At 38.5% G+C, this 23173-nt stretch overlaps 1 protein-coding gene across 2 annotated transcripts in view; it reads left to right on the top strand.

The window, feature by feature from the left end:
- Positions 1–18822, top strand: part of mtmr11 (myotubularin related protein 11) — a 37099-nt gene extending 18277 nt beyond the window's left edge. For both annotated transcript variants that reach the window (XM_057834822.1, XM_057834821.1), the window contains exons 10-17: positions 1152–1279; positions 1347–1425; positions 1497–1567; positions 4418–4590; positions 7642–7812; positions 11058–11276; positions 12509–12808; positions 14067–18822. In XM_057834822.1, coding sequence (XP_057690805.1) covers positions 1152–1279; positions 1347–1425; positions 1497–1567; positions 4418–4590; positions 7642–7812; positions 11058–11276; positions 12509–12808; positions 14067–14372 — 1447 coding nt within the window. In that variant the 3' untranslated portion in view covers positions 14373–18822. The remainder of the gene's footprint in view (positions 1–1151; positions 1280–1346; positions 1426–1496; positions 1568–4417; positions 4591–7641; positions 7813–11057; positions 11277–12508; positions 12809–14066) is intronic.
- Positions 18823–23173: the final 4351 nt, after the last annotated feature.

Here is a 23173-nt window from a genome sequence, read left to right as displayed (position 1 = left end):
TAGTTCCTGGTCCCGGCTCTTTTTCCTCATTGGCTGGCATCAAATGAGCGGGAAAGTGCTTGGACACTGTATGATAAATCAATGAATCAAATCCAACAAAAAGAAACTCAAAACAAATTTTAAAAATAGAATGTACATTTATTAAAAAAATCTTTTATTTCCAATAGCTTTTACCTTTTTTTACATCACTAGCTAGGATATATGGAAGAATTTGGGAAAGATCCAGTCGAGACCAGTTTCATAGAAGAAACCTTCAAAAAATACACAGCTGCTGATTAGACAATGGCTCTTCTCATCATACTTGTGAATACATAATTTCCCATTATAAAAAAGCTTTTCGTTGCTCCTTTTTTTTTTTTTTTTTTTTTAATTAGTAAATGATTTTTTTCACACAAAATTGGGGAAATAGGCCTTTCCTGGTCACGTCGGAAGCTCTCGGCTCTTTCCCCTGATTGGCACGCCACCAGAAGGCGACCAATGAAGCCACAGAATGACGTTTCAGTTCAAGTTTCAAGGGCAAATCGTTTTCATGAGCAAAAAAACCTCGATTTCCCGTCCAGTGATGCTTTTCGAGACGTTCTTTTCTCTTGTTTTAACAAGAAAATGAAGTGTATTTGCACCAACACTTGAGAAGTTAAAGTGCTTTGCCCTCAGACATTGTATTCAAGCAGATAATTAGTTCTTGATCCCGCCTCTTTCTCCTGATTGGCTGGAACATCAAATGAGCGGGAAAATGCTTGGACACTTTGCACGCTGTTCAATCAATGAATGAATCAAATCCAAAACCAAGGAACTCAAAACAAATTTTAAAAAATATATATTTACAGTATTAAAGAATATTTTTTCTGAATACCTTTTATCTGAATTTTGTGATTATGACTTTTTTTTTTTTTATTATTATTATTATGAAAGGATAAACCATATAAACCACTATTTTTAAATGGAAGTGCGAAACTTGCATCTGACATAAAGCAGTAAACAATTAAACCAACGCATGCGTGAGCAATGTGGGAAGAAAAACACTTGAATTCATAATTTTTAATCATATGCTATTAAAAAATATTCATTACCATAATATGCTTAGAGTAGTGAACGAGTGAATGTTTCCGAACGCAGCTTTCACTGGTACGCTTCTATGCTGTGTACGTTAGGAACTTGGAGATGATTTTGTTCGGCTGCCACGGGTCCCTGTGCGTGGTGGTGGAGCTGGGAGACGAACTCCCCTCGCCACCCGACGTCCAGCTGGCGCACGGCCGCTTGAGGGCGCTCTGCCTGGGAGGTTAATATCTTGGCTTAACAATTTAAAGTCATTTTGAAGTCACGTTATTTCTTTTGTTGGTGTCTAGACATCTCCACATCTGTGACCGTGCCAGATGACAAATGGCTGTCCACGCTGGAAGGAACTCGCTGGTTGGACTACACCAGGTGACCGGCGTTGCTGTCCGCCGCTGTCAACAGCAACCCGATAACGGACCTCCGTTGTCTCCCGCGTGTAGGTCGTGTCTGAAGAAAGCTTCGGAGGTGGCGTGCCTTCTCCGTGGCGGTCACATGACTGTGGCGCTGCAAGGTGAGTCACGTGACTTCTTCATTAAGCGACGTGCTGCCGCAGCAGAAGTTGGCGTATGCCCAAAATTCATTACTTTGTTATTATATATTACTTGTACATGATCAAAGTGATTTTATGTAAAACTAGGGCTGTCAAACGTGTAAAATTTTTAATTGAGTTAATTACAGCTTAAAAATGAATTAATCGTAATTAATCGCAATTTAAACCATCTATAAAATATGCCATATTTTTCTGTAAATTATTGTTGGAATGGAGAGATAAGACACAAGACGGATATATACATTCAACATACGTAACATAAGTACTGTATTTGTTTTTTATAACAATAAATCAAAAAGATGGCATGAACATTATTAACATTCTCTTAAAGTGATCCATGGATAGAAGGACTTGTTGTTCTTAAAAGATAAATGTTAGTACAAGTTATAGAAATTTTATATTAAAACCCCTTAATGTTTTCGTTTTATTAAAAGTTGGAAACTTTTCAATCAAAAAATAAACTAGTACCTCGCCATTGTTGATGTCAATAATTACACCATGCTCACTCATGGTACTAACCCATAAAATCAGTTGGACCCAAGCGCCAGCAGAGGGCGCCAAACACCAAAAAAACAAGTAACAAGCGGGCATTACACTGTACTGTCATTTTAGCCCTTAAATACCTGCAACATGAAGCAATTATCAGAGAATCCCAAAATTTGAAAAATAAGGTCTTAATGAAACCTTTTTTTTCAAATTTGTAAAAAGTCAAAATGAATATGTGTAATAAGCGCTCTGATATCTATAACCCTTGCTAAATCCTGTTTATCACATGGAACCTGCAGATGCATGTGTTGACTTGCTTACATCATTTTTTTTTTTCAAAAAGAATTGTCAAAATTCTGAATTAGTCTCAAAATCATGAAATTTTAGGCGTATCAAACGTGATACGTTTGGCAATAAAGTTAATATGTTTGAGCGGGGAATGTGCGTTAATTGCGTCAAATATTTTAACGTGATTAATTTAAAAAATTAATTACCGCCCGTTAATGTAATAATTTTGACAGCCCTATGTAAAACACATACCACCACTACTTCAATTAATATTAATTAGTTGAATATTAATGGAGAGCAAGACTAAGAGACTGCGCGTGTGTATGACTCGTATCATTATTTACACATACACACACACACACACACAAACACCCTCTCTCAACACAGAAAGTCGCCAGAGAGAAAAAACACCCCAGGGTACATTATGAAGATGGTATTTTGAACAGATGTGTGTCTACTTTCGACACGTTTTAGAACTGTTTCATCATTTAAAGATAGATTCAAGTCAAGATTTTGCTGATTTAGGAGTATTTTAGGTAAAAAGTGACTTGGGTTCGCTAGGAAGGTTCTCTACAACAGAGCTTTCCTGAGAAGTCTGCTTTAAGATGGCGGCTGTCTACTAACGCGGGCCAGTCTGTCATTTCACATCTAGTTCTATATACTGTACATGTGATATCTACCGTAGCATCATGTGGGTAGGCGCAGTTTGAAGGCTATTGGCTATAGTCAGGTATTATTGGAGCCACCGAGCATAGCGTTTGCAACCGTGTCACAACTCCCTTGCCCCCTCCCCACTCCCGCTCTGCTCTCTCTTCTCCGTGAGTCCCTGTCTCTCATTTTCTGGCGTCATTCAACCAATGTAGTAATGCACGCCTTTACATCCTTAGTAACGGTAACGGCGTTGCCAAGATGAGAGACGTAATTAATTAAAGTACTCACTACTGAAAAAATAAAGCCTTTAGTAACGCCATTATTAACAACTCTGGTAGCAGGTCACTTCCTTTTGATTTTGTAACATTATGAGCTTAGGTCCTGTTGATTTTGGGGCATTTTGGGTAACTTCATGTTGATTTTGAGGCATTCCAGGGTCACTTCCTTTTGATATCGGGTCCCTTCTTGCTGATTTGGGCTAATTTCTGGGTCACTTCCTGTTGATTTTGAGGCATACTGGGGTCACTTCCTTTTGATATCGGGTCACTTTCTGTCGCAAACAAAAGTATAACATAGCTTATGTCATGTAGCTTTAGCTATAGAAGCATAGATGAATTATAAAAGTAAACATGTATAATATATACTCATGAGTTTAAAAAAAAAATATTATTACCATATTGGCCCGAATATAAGATGGCTCTGATTATAAGACGACCCTCTCTTTTTCAAGACTCAAGTTTGAAAAAAAGACTTTTTAAACACCAAATTAATTTTTATACAGAAAATAATCACAGTACATCCGAAAAAATTGATTCTAACAATATATTTGAGAGAAAAAGCATGTTATTTTGCCTCATTCAAATCTTAATATCTGAACATTTAAATATGTGCAATCACATTCGTAAATGAATGGCTTCTGGTTTTTGAAATGTAAATAAACCAATCTATTGTGATAAAACAACAAAATTGCAAAAACTACATTAACCATCAAAGTGAAGTCTAACTGTAGTCTTGAAACAAATCTGAATAAGGAAAAACATTGCAATAAAATAATGCAAACTGGTTAAACTTGAGAGTAGCTGAGTTCTGTCATGACGGAACATCGCTTCAATGATATCTGGCGCCATCTAGCGTAGTGAACGGGTATAACGTCTAGACCGCGAATATAAGACGACCCCCACTTTTTCAGTCTTATTTCAATGCAAAAAACACAGTCTTATATTCGGGCCGATATGGTATTATTTAAATTCAACCTGGATTTTTGTCACACTTGATGGAGAGAATGTGGTATCACCCAATCACCGAAATCCACCTGCAATTTTTGCTGAGACTCGCCCAGCCCTCCAAGCGTTGTTGAATTTTATTTCATTTTTTTCCCCCCTCCAGAGGCCGAGGATCGAGACATGAGCTGCGTGGTATCCAGTCTGGTGCAGGTGATGTGCGACCCCTACTGCCGCAGCCGCCACGGCTTCCAGAGCCTGCTGCAGAAGGAGTGGGTGACGGCCGGACACCGTTTCTACAGCCGATCCAACTATCACCGCGACAACGACAAAGAGGAGGTCTCGCCTTCATTTTTCTTCTTCCAAATGGGTTGTGAGTCAAATTTGGAGTGACAAGTGACAAACTCTAGAAATAAGAACATGAATGTCTCATACGCGCTGTGAGCCCATTCGGCTAACCTGCTCACTTGGCAGCCATCTTAGGACAGAATCGGTTATTTTAGTCTTTTGAGCATGTACTTTGAAATGACTTCAGATTGTTGATTTTGAAACGGCTTGCTTTTTCATAAAAGTCAAAGATGCAGTCATTTTATTGCACACTAAAGAATAAGGGTGTAACGGTACATGTATTCGTATTGAACCGTTTCGGTACTTGGTGCTCGGTTCGGAACGGAGGCGTACCGAACGTGTTTCTGACGTCATGTAACCCTTACTTTTCGAGGCTGTGAATGGATCGGGTTAGTTTCTTTGTGTAGATTATATTTACTCCGTCTTCTCTACTTTAATGAGGACCAACACGGTAGGACAGTAAGAAACGTCAACGGCGCGACAACGTGACCGCCGCGAGAACGCAGTGAAACGCGGCCGTTAAAGTCAATCAGCCAATGCACACCACTTGCAGTGCGGCTGCGTGTTAGACGCGGCCCAGAAGCGGCTCAACGCGACGCACACGAAAAGAACGTTTATTTATTTGACACGAGATGCGGCCCTCCTGCGTCAATACTACTAGCTAGCAGACTGGGCAGACCGGAAGTCACTCGTGTAAAAATATGGTGGATCTGGTCGATTTTCAAACTAATATGCAATCCTAACCCACTTTTTGAGTCCATCAGATCTCTTGAGTGGTAGATCGGGGCACAGTTGGCTTGTCTTTGTTGATTTACTGCTGTCGTCTCTGCTATAATAATAACCAACACGGCCTTGTGTTCAATACAAAACCCTCCTACCACAACAAAACAAGTAGGAACTAATATTCACATAAGAACTAAAGTTATACAACATAAAATATACAATATAAATGAAAACTACATCACATTTGTAAAATATAAACACAAAATAAATAATAGCCCATTTCAATAAAATAAATTGAAATGAGCTAAAACAGCTGTAATTAAATTATAAGAATAATACAGATCCTGCTTACACAATTAAATGTATTATTTTCTGTGTGGCACTTTAACTTGAGAAAATCCACCAATAAAGCTTTTGAAAATCGTTCATAAGAAAAAAAAATGATTTATTGAGGCATTTCATTTGTAAAATCTTTGTCATTGGGATTGCTTTTCTCTTTAGCACAGGACTTCTTTTTTCCTCTTTCTGAAAGGCAAATTGTTGTTGGATTATTATTTTTGAAATACCCGCTACTTTTTGAGCAGAATTCTAGCTTTGTATAGACCCTACTCACCAACGTCACAGAATGACGTGTCGCTGTATCCGGCCGCCATGTTGTCCGTCATTGTTTATCCTTATTCTCAATGGTTTCAATTTGTCGTGCAATTTATAGTGCAATTCACGGAAGCCCCGGTGCTTTCAGACGCTGTAAACTCATTGGATGCGTTGCATAAAAGGCGTTATGTGGAAAAGCTTCAGTCTATCCATTCGCCAGATCCATATTTGATGCCTAAATCGATATTTTTCGACCCGCTGTCTTCGCCCTCTCTGCCTGACATCTGCTACCCTGATATCTACAACTATCTTGTCCACACAAAATCAGCCTATTCTCACGAAAGTTCGAAAAACTTAAAGGGCAGCACTCTAAGCAACATTACCCCGTGTGACCCTTTACTTCCAATTTTCTAAAATGGCGACAATCAATAAAAAAAAAAAAGTTGACTGCGATGGCCGACGCTTCAAGGATAGGTGGATATTGGACTATTTCTTCAATAAAACACACAACAACTGTGTCTGCCTCATTTGCAAAGAGACGGTCGCTGTTTTCAAAGAGTTCAATGTGACACGCTGACATGTACGACAACATTACAGGGAAGATACGCAGCGAGAAATTATAGCAACTTGAAGCTAGTTTCATTTCACAGCAGCAGTATTTCGCAAGAGCCCGAGTGTCGAAAGAGAACGCCACAAAGACGAGACTGTTGAAATTGTGAATTAAAAATAAAAATAAAGCTAATGTGACACACAGAAGGGCTTGCTAAAATTTGTTTAAATATATTGTTCTATGTAAATCAGCCAAGGTAGCCCCCCGCATTTTTACCACACCAAATCTGGCCCCCTTTGCAAAAGGTTTGGACACACCTGTTTAACTGATGATCCGTAGACGAGGCCAGGTTCTTTCACTTGGTACCAGCTAAATATTATTCAAAATGTAATGATGGTGGAAGAAATAAGCATTTTGAATTTGAAACTGTATGTTGTTGGCGATTAGCCTCGCAATGATCTTAATTGTGGTTGTCAGCCCAAAAACCTCGAAATATATATTAAACGCATCTTACCAGATATTAAATGACTACTACATAATCCGTGGTAATCGTTTGGAGCCCAGTTTTCTCGTCGAATTGCAGCACTCCATCTCGCTCTCCTCTCCGGGTCTCTCGGAATACGGTAGAACTTCAAGTCTCTCCGTCTATCTTCTCTGTTATTGCAACCAACCGCCACACACGCCTTCGCCATTTTGATTATTAATGTTAACGAGCAGAAAAACACGCCATAATAGGAGGAATTTACGTAGCAGTAATGCGTCAACACGACGAGTAGACGGACAATATGGCGCGGAGGCGTGGTTGTGATGTCATGTGAGTAGGGTCTATAGGCTAATGTTCCTATTGTTGAAAGCACAATGGTGTGTAATAATCAACTAGCACATTTATATTTTGCATTTTGTTTTCTTACTGTACCGAAAATGAACCGAACCGTGACCTCAAACCCGAGGTATGTACAGAACCGAGATTTTTGTGTACCGTTACACCCCTACTAAAGAATAATCAAATGACAATAATAACTAGTAATAATTAGCAATGATAATACAATTTGCACTGAACAATGGGGAATCGGTGATCACACAAAACCATGGCCAACTTTTCCAAAAACCATCCGACCTTCTCGCAGCACAGCAAACGGTCACTTTACGAAAGCAGTTAATTGTGGTGCGTACAGGCTCCCATCTTCCTGCTCTTCCTGGACTGCGTGTGGCAGCTGTGGTCGCAGTATCCGTCCCGCTTCCAGTTCACCGACGACTTCTTGCTAGCCCTGCACGACAGCGCCCACCTACCGCTCTTCTCCAGTTTTCTGGCCAACTCCCAACGAGAGAGATGCCGACGCACGCAGGTATTCAGCGCAATGCTGCTAACCCCACTAAAATGATCAGGGTGTGTGTTATGGTAAAATATCAATTAAAAACACCCATTAACAGCATAGCATAAGCACAAAATTTCAAATAAGATGTCAACTAGAGGAGTCCTCTGACAGAGAAGAGCTTAGCCCAAATAGGCCCAATTCAATGCATCGCCATATTCGGTAGTATGACCTTTGACTTCACGACCCCAAAACTTAATCACCTCTTCCATTTCATATGTTCAGAGCTCTTAAAGGCACATCAACAGAAATAAAATAAATTTAAGCAGTCTGGTGTGCACCAGTTTCTGGTAAACATTAGCATATAGTAGGCCTGAATGATATTGGAAAAAACTATTGCTGCGATTTTTTGGGGGGGGTTTGCGATATATTGCGATATTATATTGCGTTATGTCAAAATTTTTTATTTTTTATTTATTTATTTTTTTAAAGAAATTTTTACTAGATGACTTCAATAGCTGTTTGGAAAGACTTTGGATGACTCATCATGACCACAGTGTACAGTATTCCATCGTTTTTCGCGGTTAATAGGGACCAGAACCTGCCGCGATAAGTGAAAAACCGCGAAGTAGCGCATAGCAACCCCCCCCCCCCCCCCATTTTTGTGTGTGTGGGTGGGGGGGGGGCGTGCTCAATATATATATATATATATATATTTTTTTTTTTTAATAAATGCTTTTTAAGCACTTCAAATGTAATAATTATGATCAATTTTAAACATAGCTGTCCCACTGAATCATTTTTAAACAAGAATAAAGTACTGTAGTAGAAAAATGCTTGGCCTTATTAAATGCTTCTGTTTACCTAACATGGCTGTGACTCTTGGAGTGACCTGTAGAAATTACAAACTCCTCATAATCACTTCTGCCGTTTATTTTATAGGTCTCAAACGTCTCCACATTCTCCCCCCACAGACAAACACATTCATTCCAGCCCGCGCTTCTTTGCAGAAAGTGTTTAACAAGTTAAACGATGATTGACAGATTGCTGCTTCTTTGACCAGATCAAAGCCATCGTTAACTTTAGTAAGCAAGTGCTGCAGTGACTGAGAGCTGGGAAAGGGGGTGAGAGAGGCTGTGCGAGAGAATGAAGCAAATCAAAGGTTTGTGGATTGGGGAAAAAAACAAAAAAACTATCACACATCCTTGCGATGGGACTATCGCGCGTGCGCACATCCCGATGGCGATGTTCAAACGATATATCGTTCAGGCTTAGCATATAGCAACATATAGCATTTAAGGTAGCGGACTTTTGCTAATAGTTGCATTGTTGCAATTGGCTAACTTGCGTAGCAAAAGTCCACTAGCTTAAATGCTATATAATGCTAATGTTTGCAACAGTTGGCTAACTTGCATAGCAAAAGTGAGCTACCTTTAATGCTATATAATGCTAATGATTACAACAATTGGCTAGCTTGCATAGCAAAAGTCCGTGAGCTTAAATAGCATTTAAGCAATCCAATTGCAACAGTGCAGCAATTTGCTAACTTGCATGGAAAGTCCGCTAGTTTAAATGATATATAATGCTAATGTTTACAATAATTGGCTAACTTGCATAGCAAAAGTCTGCGATCTTAAATTCTATATAATGCTAATGTTTACAATAATTGGCTAATTTGCATAGCAAAAGTCCACTAGCTTAAATAGCATTTAAACTAGCCAATTGCAACAATTGGATAACTTGCATAGCAACAGTCCGCTAGCTTAAATGCTATATAATGTTCATGTTTACAACAATTGGCTAACTTGCATAGCAAAGGTCCACTAGCTTAAATAGCATTTAAGCTAGCTAATTGTCAATTGCAACATTGCAACAATTGACTAGATTGATTGTGGTGCGCACCAAATTACTATTTATTTTATGGCTGTCTGTCCCTTTAAGGGCTCCATACATATGACATATCCTGCAAGTTTATACATAATCACTTTATTAATTCTTGATTTATCACATAATTCTTTTTTTGACCTCTGTGACCTTTTGACCTTTTTATTCCCATCTTCACCCAGAAAATGTAATAAACCATACATTGGTTCTTGAATTACCGTGAACAGAGACAAACAAACCTCTGTGACCTTTGACCTCATGACCCCAGAATGTAATCTTCTGTTTCATATTACAAACGTATCTTGCCAGGTTAAGAATAATAATCTCATTATTCCCTCATAAATTATCTCACAACTCCTTTACCGACCTTTGATCTTTTCCCCCACCTCATCATCCGAAAATTAGGGCTGTCAAAGGATTTAAAATTTTTAATCGAGTTAATCACAGCTTAAAAATGAATCGCAATTCAAACCATCTACAAAATATGCCATATTTTTTGTAAATTATTATTGGAATGGAAAGATAAGCCACAAGACGGATATATACATTAAGTACTGTATTTGTTTATCATAACAATAAATCAACATTAACATTCTGTTAAAGCGATCCATGGATAGAAAGTCTTGTAGTTCTTAAAAGATAAATGTAAGTACAAGATATAGAACTTTTACATTAAAACCCCTCTTAATGTTTTCGTCTTAATAAAATTTGTAAAATTTTCAATCAAAAAATAAACTAGTAGCTCGCCATTGTTGATGTCAATAATTACACAATGCTCATGGTGCATAAAATCAGTCGCACCCAAGCGCCAGCAGAGGGAGACAAAAAACACAAGTAACAAGTGGACATGACACTGCTGTCATTTTTATCTGTTTGAGCGGGGCATGTGCGTAAATTGCGTCAAATATTTTAATGTGATTAATTTAAAAAATTAATTACAGCCCGTTAACGCGATAATTTTGACAGCCCTAGCGAAAATGTAATCATGTCTTCTAATTCATATTCCAAACACATCCTAAGAATTTGATAGTACTGTAATCTTATTATTTGTTCGTGATATATTGCAAAATACATTTTTTATGACCTTTGACCTTTACCCCAAAATGTAACCACCTCAACTGTTTCATAAGGAAAAAAAATATCCTACGAGTTTATTAATAATCCGAAGTTGATTAATAATCCGAAGAAATGAAGAAAGCTCTTTGACCTCATGACCCCAAAATGTAGTTACGTATGACAAACATATTGTGAGAGGTTCTTTCTCCAGTTATCTCGAACACAAACCAACGCAGGGCGTACGAAACCGAATACACGACCTTCGCTTAGGTCAAAAGTAGTTATTTGTATTGCGGTGCAGAAAGTAAGTATTGATTTGGTGGTCCGCGCCTCCCCAGAACGTGGGCCAGTGCTACACGCCGGTCAACGGCTGGCGAGAGCCGCACAGCCCGGACGGCGCCGCGGAGCCGCCCGACCCGCCGCTTCCGCCCGTGTGGGATTGGTCGCTGCAGTACAGCAAACGGCGACAGGCCGGCTTCACGCAGCCCGTCCCGCAGACGCCCGCGCCGCGCCCGCTGCTCAACGGGAACCTCAACGCTGAGACGGACGCCCGCAGGGTAAGCGGCGCCGCTGGCACCTAGTGGCCATCGAGTGACATTGACCAAAATGGATTGAAATAAAATAAAAAAAAGTTATTACTTAAAATATATTATCAAAGAATGATTTCAGTTTTGTTTTTGTTAAAAAAATGTGGGGAAAAAAGTGATAGTTTGCCAGGCTTTTGATCCTTTGTTTTATTTTTACATATTTCAAAATGACGCTTCAAATAGAAAAGAGGAATAATTATATTTTCATGAAAAAATAAAAGAAAATGTTAAGATTCTCAATGGGTGTAAGTAGATAGATATAAGTAAATTATACTTTCTTTTTTTTTTATCCAGAGGAGAGATTATTTAAAGTAATGTGATATATTTTTTCTTCTTCCAATTTTGTTTTTGTTTAAAAAATGTCAAAAAATGATCGATGTACTAGGGTTTTTTAATCTTTACTTTTATGTATTTTAAAATGGAACCTAAATAGGAGACTATTTAGTTGTTGTTGTTTTTTTTTTATTAAAAAAAACAAAAAAGTAATAAGCGTCTGGAAAGTAAACATTTAAAAGTCATTCATTTTATTTTCATTTTATTTTAATTCATTTACTATTTTAAAAACACATAAAAAATGTAATATTTTTGAGCCACTTAAAAGTAAACATTTTAAATTCCTTAATTTTATTTGTATTTATTTCAATTAAATAAATTTAATACTTTGAAAACACAAAAAAAATCTAATAAAATATTTTTGAGCCACTTAAAAGGACATTTTAAATTCATTAATGTTGTTATAATTTATTTTTATTTAATAAATTTATTTTTATTATTTAAAAATATTTTAAATTATAACAATATGTATATATACAGTACAGTATACTGTACTGTATATTACAATATATTTTATTATAAAATACAACTTTGAACATGAACATTAAGCTTGACTTTTTATTCAATAAATAAGACTAGTTTTCCTTTTAAATAAAAAAAAAGTGTTTCACTATCGACTGAATATTGTTTTCTTTTTAATTTTCAAAAAAATTGAATAAATTGAGAAACATTTACTATTAAGAGGCTGAAAAAATGAAGTATGTATTTCCATTTTTGTCTTTTTTTTTTTTTTTGAAAAATGAAACCTTAAAAAAAGGATCTTTACCGTTAATTGAGTGTTTCAGTTGATTTAGTAATAAGGCCTGCGTTTTTAAGAAAGTGGGAGCATTTTGTCCGCTGAATGAAAGTGACTTATTTTCCCCTTGCAGGCCAGCGACGCCACGCCGGGCTCGGTCTTCCTCTTCTCCCGGGGCGTCTTCTCGTGTCCCGCCAACCTGCTGCCTTGGCGCGGCGCGGCGGGCATTTCGGGCGTTTATCGCAAGAGCCACCGACGGGCGCCGTCCTCCGAGAGCGTCCCCGGGCTGGAGCGGCTGCTGAGTGTTCGCTCGCTGGCCCGGGCCCCCTCCGACCCCGATCGGGATCCCTACCGTCCCTTGCTGCCCCTCCTGATGGGGCCCTGCTTGGGTTTGTGGAGAGAGTGTTACCACCGGGGGGCGCTGCATGCTCAGGTATGGCAAATTTAGTCACATCAAGATTGATTGGTAGTTCTGTTTTGCAACGTTTATTTCTTTAGATATCCATCTTTTTTTTTGCATATGTATTTCTAATTATAACTCATTTTTAATTTCAATTGATTTCTTTAAACATTTATTTCAGCTATTAGTGCAATATTTTTTTTTTCCAGTTTTGAGTTCTTTCATTTTGTTACTTACTTCATTATTTATCCAGATTTTTATTATGTGTTTGTATTTAATTTATTGCAACATTAAAATAATTTAAAATTTTTTATGAATTTCCTATTTTTTGTTCAATTATTTCTATTTAATGCAGTTTATTTAAACAATTGTTAATTTCAATTTTTGTTGATTTTTTTTTTTTGTTTTGTTTCCTATTATTACTTTTATATATATATATATATTTTTTTGTGTTTATTTATATTATTATGATTCCTAAGGAAATCAATCAGAAATTATGCCATATACAAATTTCTAATAAATCCAAAGTCAAATGAATAAATAATTACATCATAAATATATAACAATTTAATGAATAAATAATACTTCAGTATTTGATTTCAATTTCAGTAATTTGTATTTAGTTGTAATTCATTTAATAACTGTAATTTTCAATATTTCAACATTTGCCCATTTTTTTAATATACGTGTATTTTTGTTCAGTTACTTAATTCAATTCAAAGCAACACTAGGTAATTTTTCAGTTTTGGACGATTTTAGCGACGCCGGTGGACGAAAACGGTAGTGTTTTGCCTAATGGAAAACTGCATTTTCCATGAGGACCAGCGTGCACCCGCACAGTGTCTTAAAATCATGATCACCCTGTCTCCTGCAGTTGGATTAAACGACATTTCTGTTTCCAGCGGCTATGTGAAGGATGAGTAGTAATCGGGTAATGAATCCAGTTGTGGCTAAACAATAGCATATGACGGTTAGCAACCGTGTGGCTTAACCCCCCACCCCAAACGAACTCGTCAGCGTTGACGTCTATAAAAGAGGTATCATTCAACTAGTTGTCAGTCAATATATTACATATGTTATGAAATGATTGTTTAAAGGTTGTTACCTCGTGTTGCTTCAATGTGTTAATTGAAACATTTGTTTTTCAATTGTTTTCACAAAATGAATGAAATCATTCAATGTACAAATCCAAAGTCATATGGATCAAATAAATGCATCATAAACATGTGATGTAAATGAAATAATAAGAAAGTTTGAAATGACAAGAAAAGGCCTCAACGTTGTCTTTCAGGCCTTCTCGCACCCGCTGAGCGCCGAGCACTCGCACCCGCTGGAGCTGCTGGCCCGGGAGGTGCGCGGCCTCCACCGGCGTCTGACGGCCGAGGGCCGCCCGTCCCGCGGCGCCGACATCAACCGCAACGCCGGCAACGGCACCTTCCTCTTCTCCGGCCCTCCCCCCAAAGCGCCGGCCTCTCCGGCCGCCGCCGAGGAGACGCCCAAAGAAAACGCCAACAAACACACCTTTCTTTTCGGGCGTGCCGCCGACACCCGTTCCGGCCGCTCCGACTCCAAAACGTCAGATAGCGACGCCAGTTAACGGACACGGTCAGCATTTTTAGGGGACGCCACGATGAAACCTTCCTGACATTCTTTTTAGCCCGTGAATGGAAAATTGTGTCTACATTCTAAAGGTACTTCCAGGATTTTTTTTTTTTTTTTTTTTTCCAGACGCAGATGCCTGAATTTACATGGAGCACAAAGGCATGAAAAGACATGGTCCCGAGCAAAACGGCCTATCAGCGCGGCCATCTTGGTAGGGGTGAACGTCCCATCAAACTTAATATTTTGACATTCAAATGAAGTCATTACTAGCATATTTTATTGATGTCAATGAAAGCATCTGCTATTTACTCATTGACTGCTATTGACGGCGCTAGACGTCCCATCGATTTGAAGCGGGAGGGCTGGCAGCGCTGCCACCCGCCCTCTTCAGACGTCTATTATCGTTAAACTCATTTCAATTGATAGCAGAGATGCATGAAAAGAGCTTTCATTGTCCCTACCAACTTGGCCTCTCAATGCGGCCATGTTGGTAGGGGCAACCTTCCCATCCAAACAAGGGCGTAGGTTTGCATAGGGACGGTAGGGACCAACTTTTCAGGATGCTCAAATTGTCCCCACCAACTTTTAAGCAACCTTATTTCCATTATACAATGAGTTCAGCTATAAAAGTAATTTAGATTGTCTTCCCATGTGTTGTTAGGATAGAATTGACCCTACCATGATTAAGTGAATTAATTTCATTATGTTTAGACTTACATTTACCCCTTTTCACTTGCTATTTAGTAGTGCCGGTCCATTTTTTCCCCCCTCTCAAATGCACGTTTGATTGGCTGCTGACTAGAACCCCCACATTCACACAATCCCGACAGAAATACATTTCAATATCCTGCCTCCTCTGCCCCGTTTGGAGAGGAGGGTTATTTAGTTTAGAGATGTCCCGATTGATCGGCATCCCGATCGATCGGGTCCGATCATGTCATTTTCAAAGTATCCCGATCGATCGGGTCCGATCATGTCATTTTCAAAGTATCGGAATCGGCAAAAAAATATCGGACATGCCTTTTTTAATATATATATATTTTTTAATTAAGTCGTTTTCTAATTGTATTTAACGTTACAGACATAATATGTTACACTCATCCAGAGTCTTTAGTGTAGGCTTAAGGTAGGGTTATCAAATTTATCCCGATAGCGGCGGTAATTCATTTTTAAAAAAATGCATCACGTTAAAATATTGAACGCAGTTAACACATGCACTGCACGACCCACTCACGCATTGACGCGATCAATCTGTATTGGTGCCGTTTTACCTATATAGAGAGCTAAAAGGCAGCGTAAAATGAGTAGAGTTAATTTTGGCAGCATTTGGAGCCTTGTTTTAATTGGCTAAAGCCTTACAATCCCTCTCCCTATGATTAGAAATATCATGGGAAGCACTGTGGGGAAGCAAGGTAGCAATTGATCTTTTTCTTAACACCTTATGTTATTTCCCAACGCAGAGAAGATATATCAATTGGTAGCACTACGCACAGTCATGGTTCCACTTCCCATCATGCATTTGGGCATTGCTACAGTATCATTTACTGAAAGTTCAACAAATACACTAGATGGCAATATTTAGTCACAATATACAAAGTCACATTTATCCTTTAAGAATTACAAGTCTTTCTATCACAGAAAGAATGTTAATAATGTAAATGCCATCCTGAGGATTTATTGTCATAATAAACAAATACAGTACTTATGTACTGTATGTTGAATGTATATATTCGTCCGAGTTTTATTCATTTTTTTTCTTAATGCACTGCCAAAATGTATATGATCGGGAAAAATTATCGGGAATGATTGGAATTGAATCGGGAGCAAAAAAAAAGCAATCGGATCGGGAAATATCGGGATTGGCCAGATACTCAAACAAAAAAGATTGGGAGCAAAAAAACATGATTGGAACAACCCTAATTTAGTTTTTTTTTTTTTTGGGGCCAGTAGCAGCAGCCACTGTAAGTAATGTAAAAAGATGTGGGGAACACTCCACTAAGTTTGCTACTGAATGTCTACCCTGCATCAGAGTTAGCTTAACATTAAACTGTGTGAACTTGCTAACCTGTAAAACTCAAGTAGCAAGCTGCTTAAGGAGGTGTATTCCTATGTTTTCTACTTTCAACTTCAATTCAACTGTGCATTTTGTGCATTCATTCATTAATTAAAATGTGTTTATTTACTTTTATTTGCAGCCTATGCACATTTTAAACCCCCCTCAAAAAAAACTTCAATAGCACAACCACTCTAAATTTCCTTTATATGACGCAAGCATTTTGAAAAATCCCTTTCTCACTATAAAAATGATTTTAACTTTTTTCATTTTTATGTAGGAACCAGCAAATTTTGAGAAATTTACCCAATCTGCAGGGCTGGCCCAGGCCATTTGGGGGCCCTAAGCAAAATAATGCAAAGGGGCCCATATTTTTGGCCCACCATTACGTCACAGTGTACTGTGAAACCCATACATGTAATCCAACCATTACGTCCATATTTTGTATATTAATCGAAGTTTGTTCCACTGCATACTTCAAACTTCTCATCTCAAATGATTGTCAGTACTTACAGTAGATAGCGCCAAACCTTTTTCTAAAAGAGGAAAGAAAGACGACTTTTATTTTTTTAAGCTTGTAATCAAGTATCAAAACTCACAGAAGTCAAATAAAGCAAACTGTAGTAAACAAAATAGAATATAAATTAAACAATCGCCAGATTGGGGGCCCCCTTGTGGTCAGGGGCCCTAAGCAGCTGCATAGTCTGCGTATAGGCTGGGCCGGCCCTGCCAATCTGTTTGGTCTTTCTTATTAATGTCCCGCCCCCAGCAAAAAGTGGACATGCAGGTTATGCTGTTATAACGTCCCTACCGATTTTGAGACCAAACCTACGCCCTTGCATCCAAGTCAATGCATTGACATTAAATTGAAGTGCTAACCATCTTATTTCTTTATAAGTTTATCAATGTCAAAGCATCTGCTCCCGTTAGGTGCCATTGACAACGCTAGACGTCCAATCCATTTGAAGCAGGAAGGCTGGCAGCGCCACCACCCACCCTGATTGCTCAAACGTATTGGATGTCGACTTTTATTTAGTTTTTAATAGGCTGACGATTGGACGATTGCACCCTCAATGGCAGCCAATGGGTTACAAGAGAAAAAAAACTTGGCTACCTTGTTCTACATTCTCGCTTTGTGGAATTTAGAGCATGAGAGTTATTTTGGTGTTCCAGTCTTACATAAGAAGCAGCAGCACAAGCAACCCACACACTAGCCAGCTAGCCTCATTCCCTTCTTGGATCAAGTGAAGTATTATTGTTTTTAAAGTGTTCGTTTCAATATGATTTCCACCTTTTTGGTTACCGTTTTCTGGCCAGTGTTATATGTTTAAATGGTGAAAGCTCAAAAGGGAAGAAGTTAAGATAAAAAGGCTTCAAAATGCTCATTTAAATGAGCTTGAAATGCTGCAAAATATCCATGCGCTTTCCTAGAATACGCTTGTTTTCAAAATGGATGAATTTCAGCGTTTTATGTCCTTAATTTCATATTTTAAAGTGGTAAATTTCCCATTTCAATGGGATGAATTTTGTTTGTATGTGGTAAAATGATACATTTAGTTTGAATGAGATCATTTTCATATCATGTCATAAAATTCTCATCAAATTTCATCATCCAGGCTAAAATGACAATTTTTTTTAACATTAGTTTTTTTTTATTAATTTTTTTCATATCGTAATAAATTCCACGTGTCATGTCCTAAAATTCATATTTTAATGTCCAAAATTTTACTCTCTAATGGATAAATTTTAACATGATCAATTTTACATTAACCTGATGAAATGTATGTTTCAACCTGAGAGATTTGACATTTTGCTCTGACCATTTGATGGTTCAGTGTTCATGTTCATGTTTAATTTCACCGTTGCAACATGATAAATTTCAACGCTTCAACCTGATGAATTTCAAGGTACGTGGTAAATTTCACATTTCAACATGAAATATTTTGTTCCGAATTTCCAAACTGATCAATTTCAACCTTTCAAAGTGGTAACTTCGATGGTTCAGCCTGATTAATTTTGTTTCAATGTGATAACATCCAAGTTTCAACCTGATAGATTTACATGCTTCAAACTGATCATTTCAACGTTGGAGGATAAATTTTACATTTCAACATGATACGTTTTGTTCCGAATTCCCAACGTGATAAATTTCAAACTTTCACTGAGATAACTTTTACGTTTCAGCCTGATCAATTTTGTTTCACCGTGATAACTTCCACGTTTCAACCTAATACGGTAAATTTAAAGTTACAGTGGGGCAAATAAGTATTTAGTCAACCACTAATTGTGCAAGTTCTCCCACTTGAAAATTTTAGAGAGGGAGGCCTGTAATTGTCAACATGGGTAAACCTCAACCATGAGAGACAGTATGTGGGGAAAAAAAACAGAAAATCACATTGTTTGATTTTTAAAGAATTTATTTGCAAATTGTGGTGGAAAATAAGCATTTGGTCAATACCAAAAGTTCATCTCAATACTTTGTTATGTACACTTTGTTGGTAATAACGGAGGCCAAATGTTTTATGTTACTCTTCACAAGCTTTTCACACACTGTTGCTGATATTTTGGCCCATTCCTCCATGGAGATCTCCCCTAGAGCAATGATGTTTTGAGGCTGTCGTTGGGCAACACAAACTTTCAACTCACTCCACAGATTTTCTTTGGGGTTGAGATCTGGAGACTGGCCACTCCAGGACCTTGAAATTCAGTATTCTTTTTCCTCCAAACAAGAGAACTTGTGTTTCTAACAAAAAGTTCTATTTTGGTTTCATCTGACCATAACACATTCTCCCAGTCCTCTCCTGGATCATCCAAATGCTGTCTAGCGAACCGCAGACGGGCCTGGACGTGTACTGGCTTCAGCAGAGGGGCACGTCTGGCAGTGCGGGATTGGAGTCCCTGGTGGCGCATTGTGTTACCCATAGTAGCCTTTGTTACTGTGGTCCCAGCTCTCTGTAGGTCATTCACTAGGTCCCCCTTCCATGTGTTTTTGTGATTTTTGCTTACCGTTCTTGTTATCATTTTGACGCCACGGGGTGAGATCTTGCATGGAGCCCCAGATTGATTACCAGTGGTCTTGTATGTCTTCCGTTTTCTAATAAATGCTCCCACAGTTGATTTCTTTACACCAAGCGAAGAGTGAAGAGTTACAGAAAACGTTTGACCGCCGTTATTGCCAACAAAGGGTACATAACAAAGTATTGAGGTGAACTTTTGGTATTGACCAAATGCTTATTTTCCACCATGATTTGCAAATCAATTCTTTAAAAATCAAACAATGTGATTTTCTGGGTTTCTGTCTCTCATGGTTGAGGTTTACCCATGTGTACAGTTACAGGCCTCTCTAATCTTTTCAAGTAGAATTTGCACAATTGGTGGTTGACTAAATACTTATTTGCCCCACTGTATATATCACAAAATGTATGGTAACACTTTATAATAACTATCCGTTTTACTAGTTAATAGATCATTAGTAAACTGTTGATAAATGATTTGTTGATTTGTTAACAGTTTGTTAAGCATTTACAGGGTCTTCCAATATGGTTGACCCCATTGTAAATGCCCATGCTAGCTGATGGATCGTTATAAAACTATATACACTTTATGTTGAAGGTCATAAGTTTTATTGGTTAAATATACAAAGAAAAGTACAAATATTTGTTGGTTCTATGGCAGATTTTCATAAATGTGCAACATGAGCGCTGCCTGCAAAATGCCTTTTCTTTTGAGGTGAACGGCATTTCTTAACCTGAAAAGATAGAAATGCCAAACGTTACACACAAAAACTTGAAACGTTTCTACACAAACTGTGTTTCAGGTTATGAACACCCTGTAAATGCTTAACAAACTGTTAACAAGTACTTCACAAATCAACAATCATTTATCAACAGTTTACAAATGATCTATTAACTAGTAAAACGGATAATTATAAAGTGTTACCAAATGTATCACTTTGAAATGTGATAACTTTTAACAGTTTAAACTGATCAAATTCAACCTTTAAACGTGATAACTTTGATGTTTCAACTTGATGAATTTCACCCCTTTCAAAGTGTCAATTAAGCATTTTAAGGCGGCCATTTTGTCTCTCAATGCGCTTTCATTTCCATTGCGTTTTTTTGTAATAAGAAATTGGAGTTGCGTGAAGATGACATGATTCCAGTGAAAAGGTTTGTTCACCTGTTTACGCCATTTGTATTCTGCCTTTTCTGGGTACGGATTTAGCCCATGTACATTTGAATGCTTGTTTTTCGGTGCTGAATAAAAAGCGCGACTTGTACGACACGCAGGCTTTATTGGAGTCTTTCTTGTCCAAAATATTAAGTGTCAGGGCAGGTCAGTCCCAGACAAAGTGCTCGGCTCCGAGGGACCTGCACATGGGGCAGGGGTAGTCGGCCAGGCCCTCGATGTCCCGGAAGGCCAGGTTGACGATGCGGTCGCGGCAGGCGTCGCAGTAGAGGTGTCCGCAAGACAGGCGCTTGAGGCGCGCGGCGTAGGAGACGCAGCGCTGGCAGTGGGGGGCGTCCGGGCCCAGCGACAGGGAGGCCGTCAAGGAGCTGCCGCTCTCCGGGCTGCTGGGCGGGCTGCAGGAGCTCAGCCGGGCGGGGGACCTGCATCCGTGCGAGCCCACAGATATTTCACATTTATTCGCTACCAAGCTGCAGCTATCGATTATTTAAGTAATCGATCAATCTTTGGATGAAATGATTCGTTCAAGCCAGACATGTCCCAAGTCCGGCCCGGGGGCCAAACGCGGCCCGTGGTCAAATTTCATCGGGCCCCCAGGCTCTGTCATAAAATCAATAACATCTGGCCCGCACACAGACTTAATAAATTGGTCAGCAGTACTGAAACCAGCATATGAAGTAGCTTAAACACAAAATGCTGCTCCTCATTCACCCACTAAAAGGCAGCATCACTTTAACCCTTTATTGCCAAATGTATCACATTTTAAACACCTAAAATTTCATGATTTTGAGACTAATTTAGAATTTTGACTTTTCTTTTTGGGAAAAAAAAAATGATGGATGCAAGTCAACACATGCATCTGCAGCTTCCATGAGAAAAAAAACATGATTTAGCATGGGTTATAGATATTAGAGTGCTTATTACACATATTCATTTTGATTTTCTTTTTACAAATTTGAAAAAAAGGTTTCATTAGGACCTTATTTTTCAAATTTTGGGATTCTCTGATAATTGCTTCATGTTGCAGGTATTTAAGGGCTAAGCAACATTACCCCGTGTGACCCATTACTTCCATTTTCTAAAATGGAGACAATCAACAACAACAAAAAAGTTGACTGTGACGGCCGACGCTTCAAGGATAGGTGGAAATTGGACTATTTCTTCACTAAAATACGCAACAACTGTGTCTGCCTCATTTGCAAAGAGACAGTCGCTGTTTTTAAAGATTTCAATGTTAGCCTATATTACCAAACAAGACACGCTGACATGTACAACAACATTACAGGGAAGATTCGCAGCGGGAAATTGAAGCAACTTGAAGCTAGTTTAATTTCACAGCAGCAGTATTTCACAAGAGCCCGAGAGTCGAAAGAGAACACCACAAAGGCTAGTTGTAAGATTGTTGAAATTATTCAATTTAAAAAATAATAAAGCAAATGTGACACACTGAATGGCTTGCTAAAATTTGTTTAAATATATTGCTCTACGTAAAGGACATCAGCCAAGGTCAGCCCCCACATTTTTACCACACCAAATCTGGCCCCCTTTGCAAAAGTTTGAACACTGCTGGTTTAAGCGATTAATCGGATGACAAACATTTAATGTATTGCAGAATAATTTTAGGAGTTGTAAAGTGTGTTGTGTATCCTATGTTGACGCGCAAAGATCCAGTGGTGGAATGTACAGTTGTGGTCAAAAGTTTAAATACATTTGTGAAGAAAATAATGTCAAGGCTCTCTTGAGTTTCCAGTTATTTCTACAACTCTGATTTGTCTCCGATAGAGTGATTGGAACAGATACTTCTTTGTCACAAAAAAACATTCATGAAATTTGGTTCTTTTATGACTTTATTATGGGTTAACAGAAAAAGTGATCAAATCTGCTGGGTCAAAAATATACATACATGGATCTGAAAGAACGAATCATTGACTTGAACAAGTCAGGAAAGTCACTTGGAGCCATTTCAAAGCAGCTGCAGGTCCCAAGAGCAACAGTGCAAACAATTGTTTGTAAGTATAAAGTGCATGGCACTGTTTTGTCACTGTCACGATCAGGAAGAAAACGCAAGCTATCACCTGCTGCTGAGAGAAAATTGGTCAGGAGGGTGAAGATTCAACCGAGAATCACCAAAAAGCAGATCTGCCAAGAATTAGAAGCTGCTGGAACACAGGTGTGAGTGTCCACAGTCAAGCGTGTTTTGCATCTCCATGGATTGAGAGGCTGCCGTGCAAGAAGGAAGCCCTTGCTCCAACAGCGGCACCTTAAGGCTCGACTGAAGTTTGCTGCTGATCACATGGACAAAGATAAGACCTTCTGGAGGAAAGTTCTGTGGTCAGACAAAACAAAAATCGAGCTGTTTGGCCACATTGCCCAGCAATATGTTTGGAGGAGAAAAGGTGAGGCCTTTAACCCCAAGTACACCATGCCTACTATCAAGCACGGTGGTGTTAGTATTATGCTGTGGGCTGTTTTGCTACCAGTGGAACTGGTGCTTTACAGAGGGTAAATGGGATAGTGAAGAAGGAGGATTACCTTCAAATTCTTCAAGATAACCT

Source organism: Corythoichthys intestinalis, chromosome 4, assembly GCF_030265065.1.
Source record: "Corythoichthys intestinalis isolate RoL2023-P3 chromosome 4, ASM3026506v1, whole genome shotgun sequence".
NCBI lineage: Eukaryota > Metazoa > Chordata > Actinopteri > Syngnathiformes > Syngnathidae > Corythoichthys > Corythoichthys intestinalis.
The sequence above is the reverse complement of the archived record's forward strand: the minus strand, read 5'-3'. Positions and strand labels throughout refer to the sequence as shown.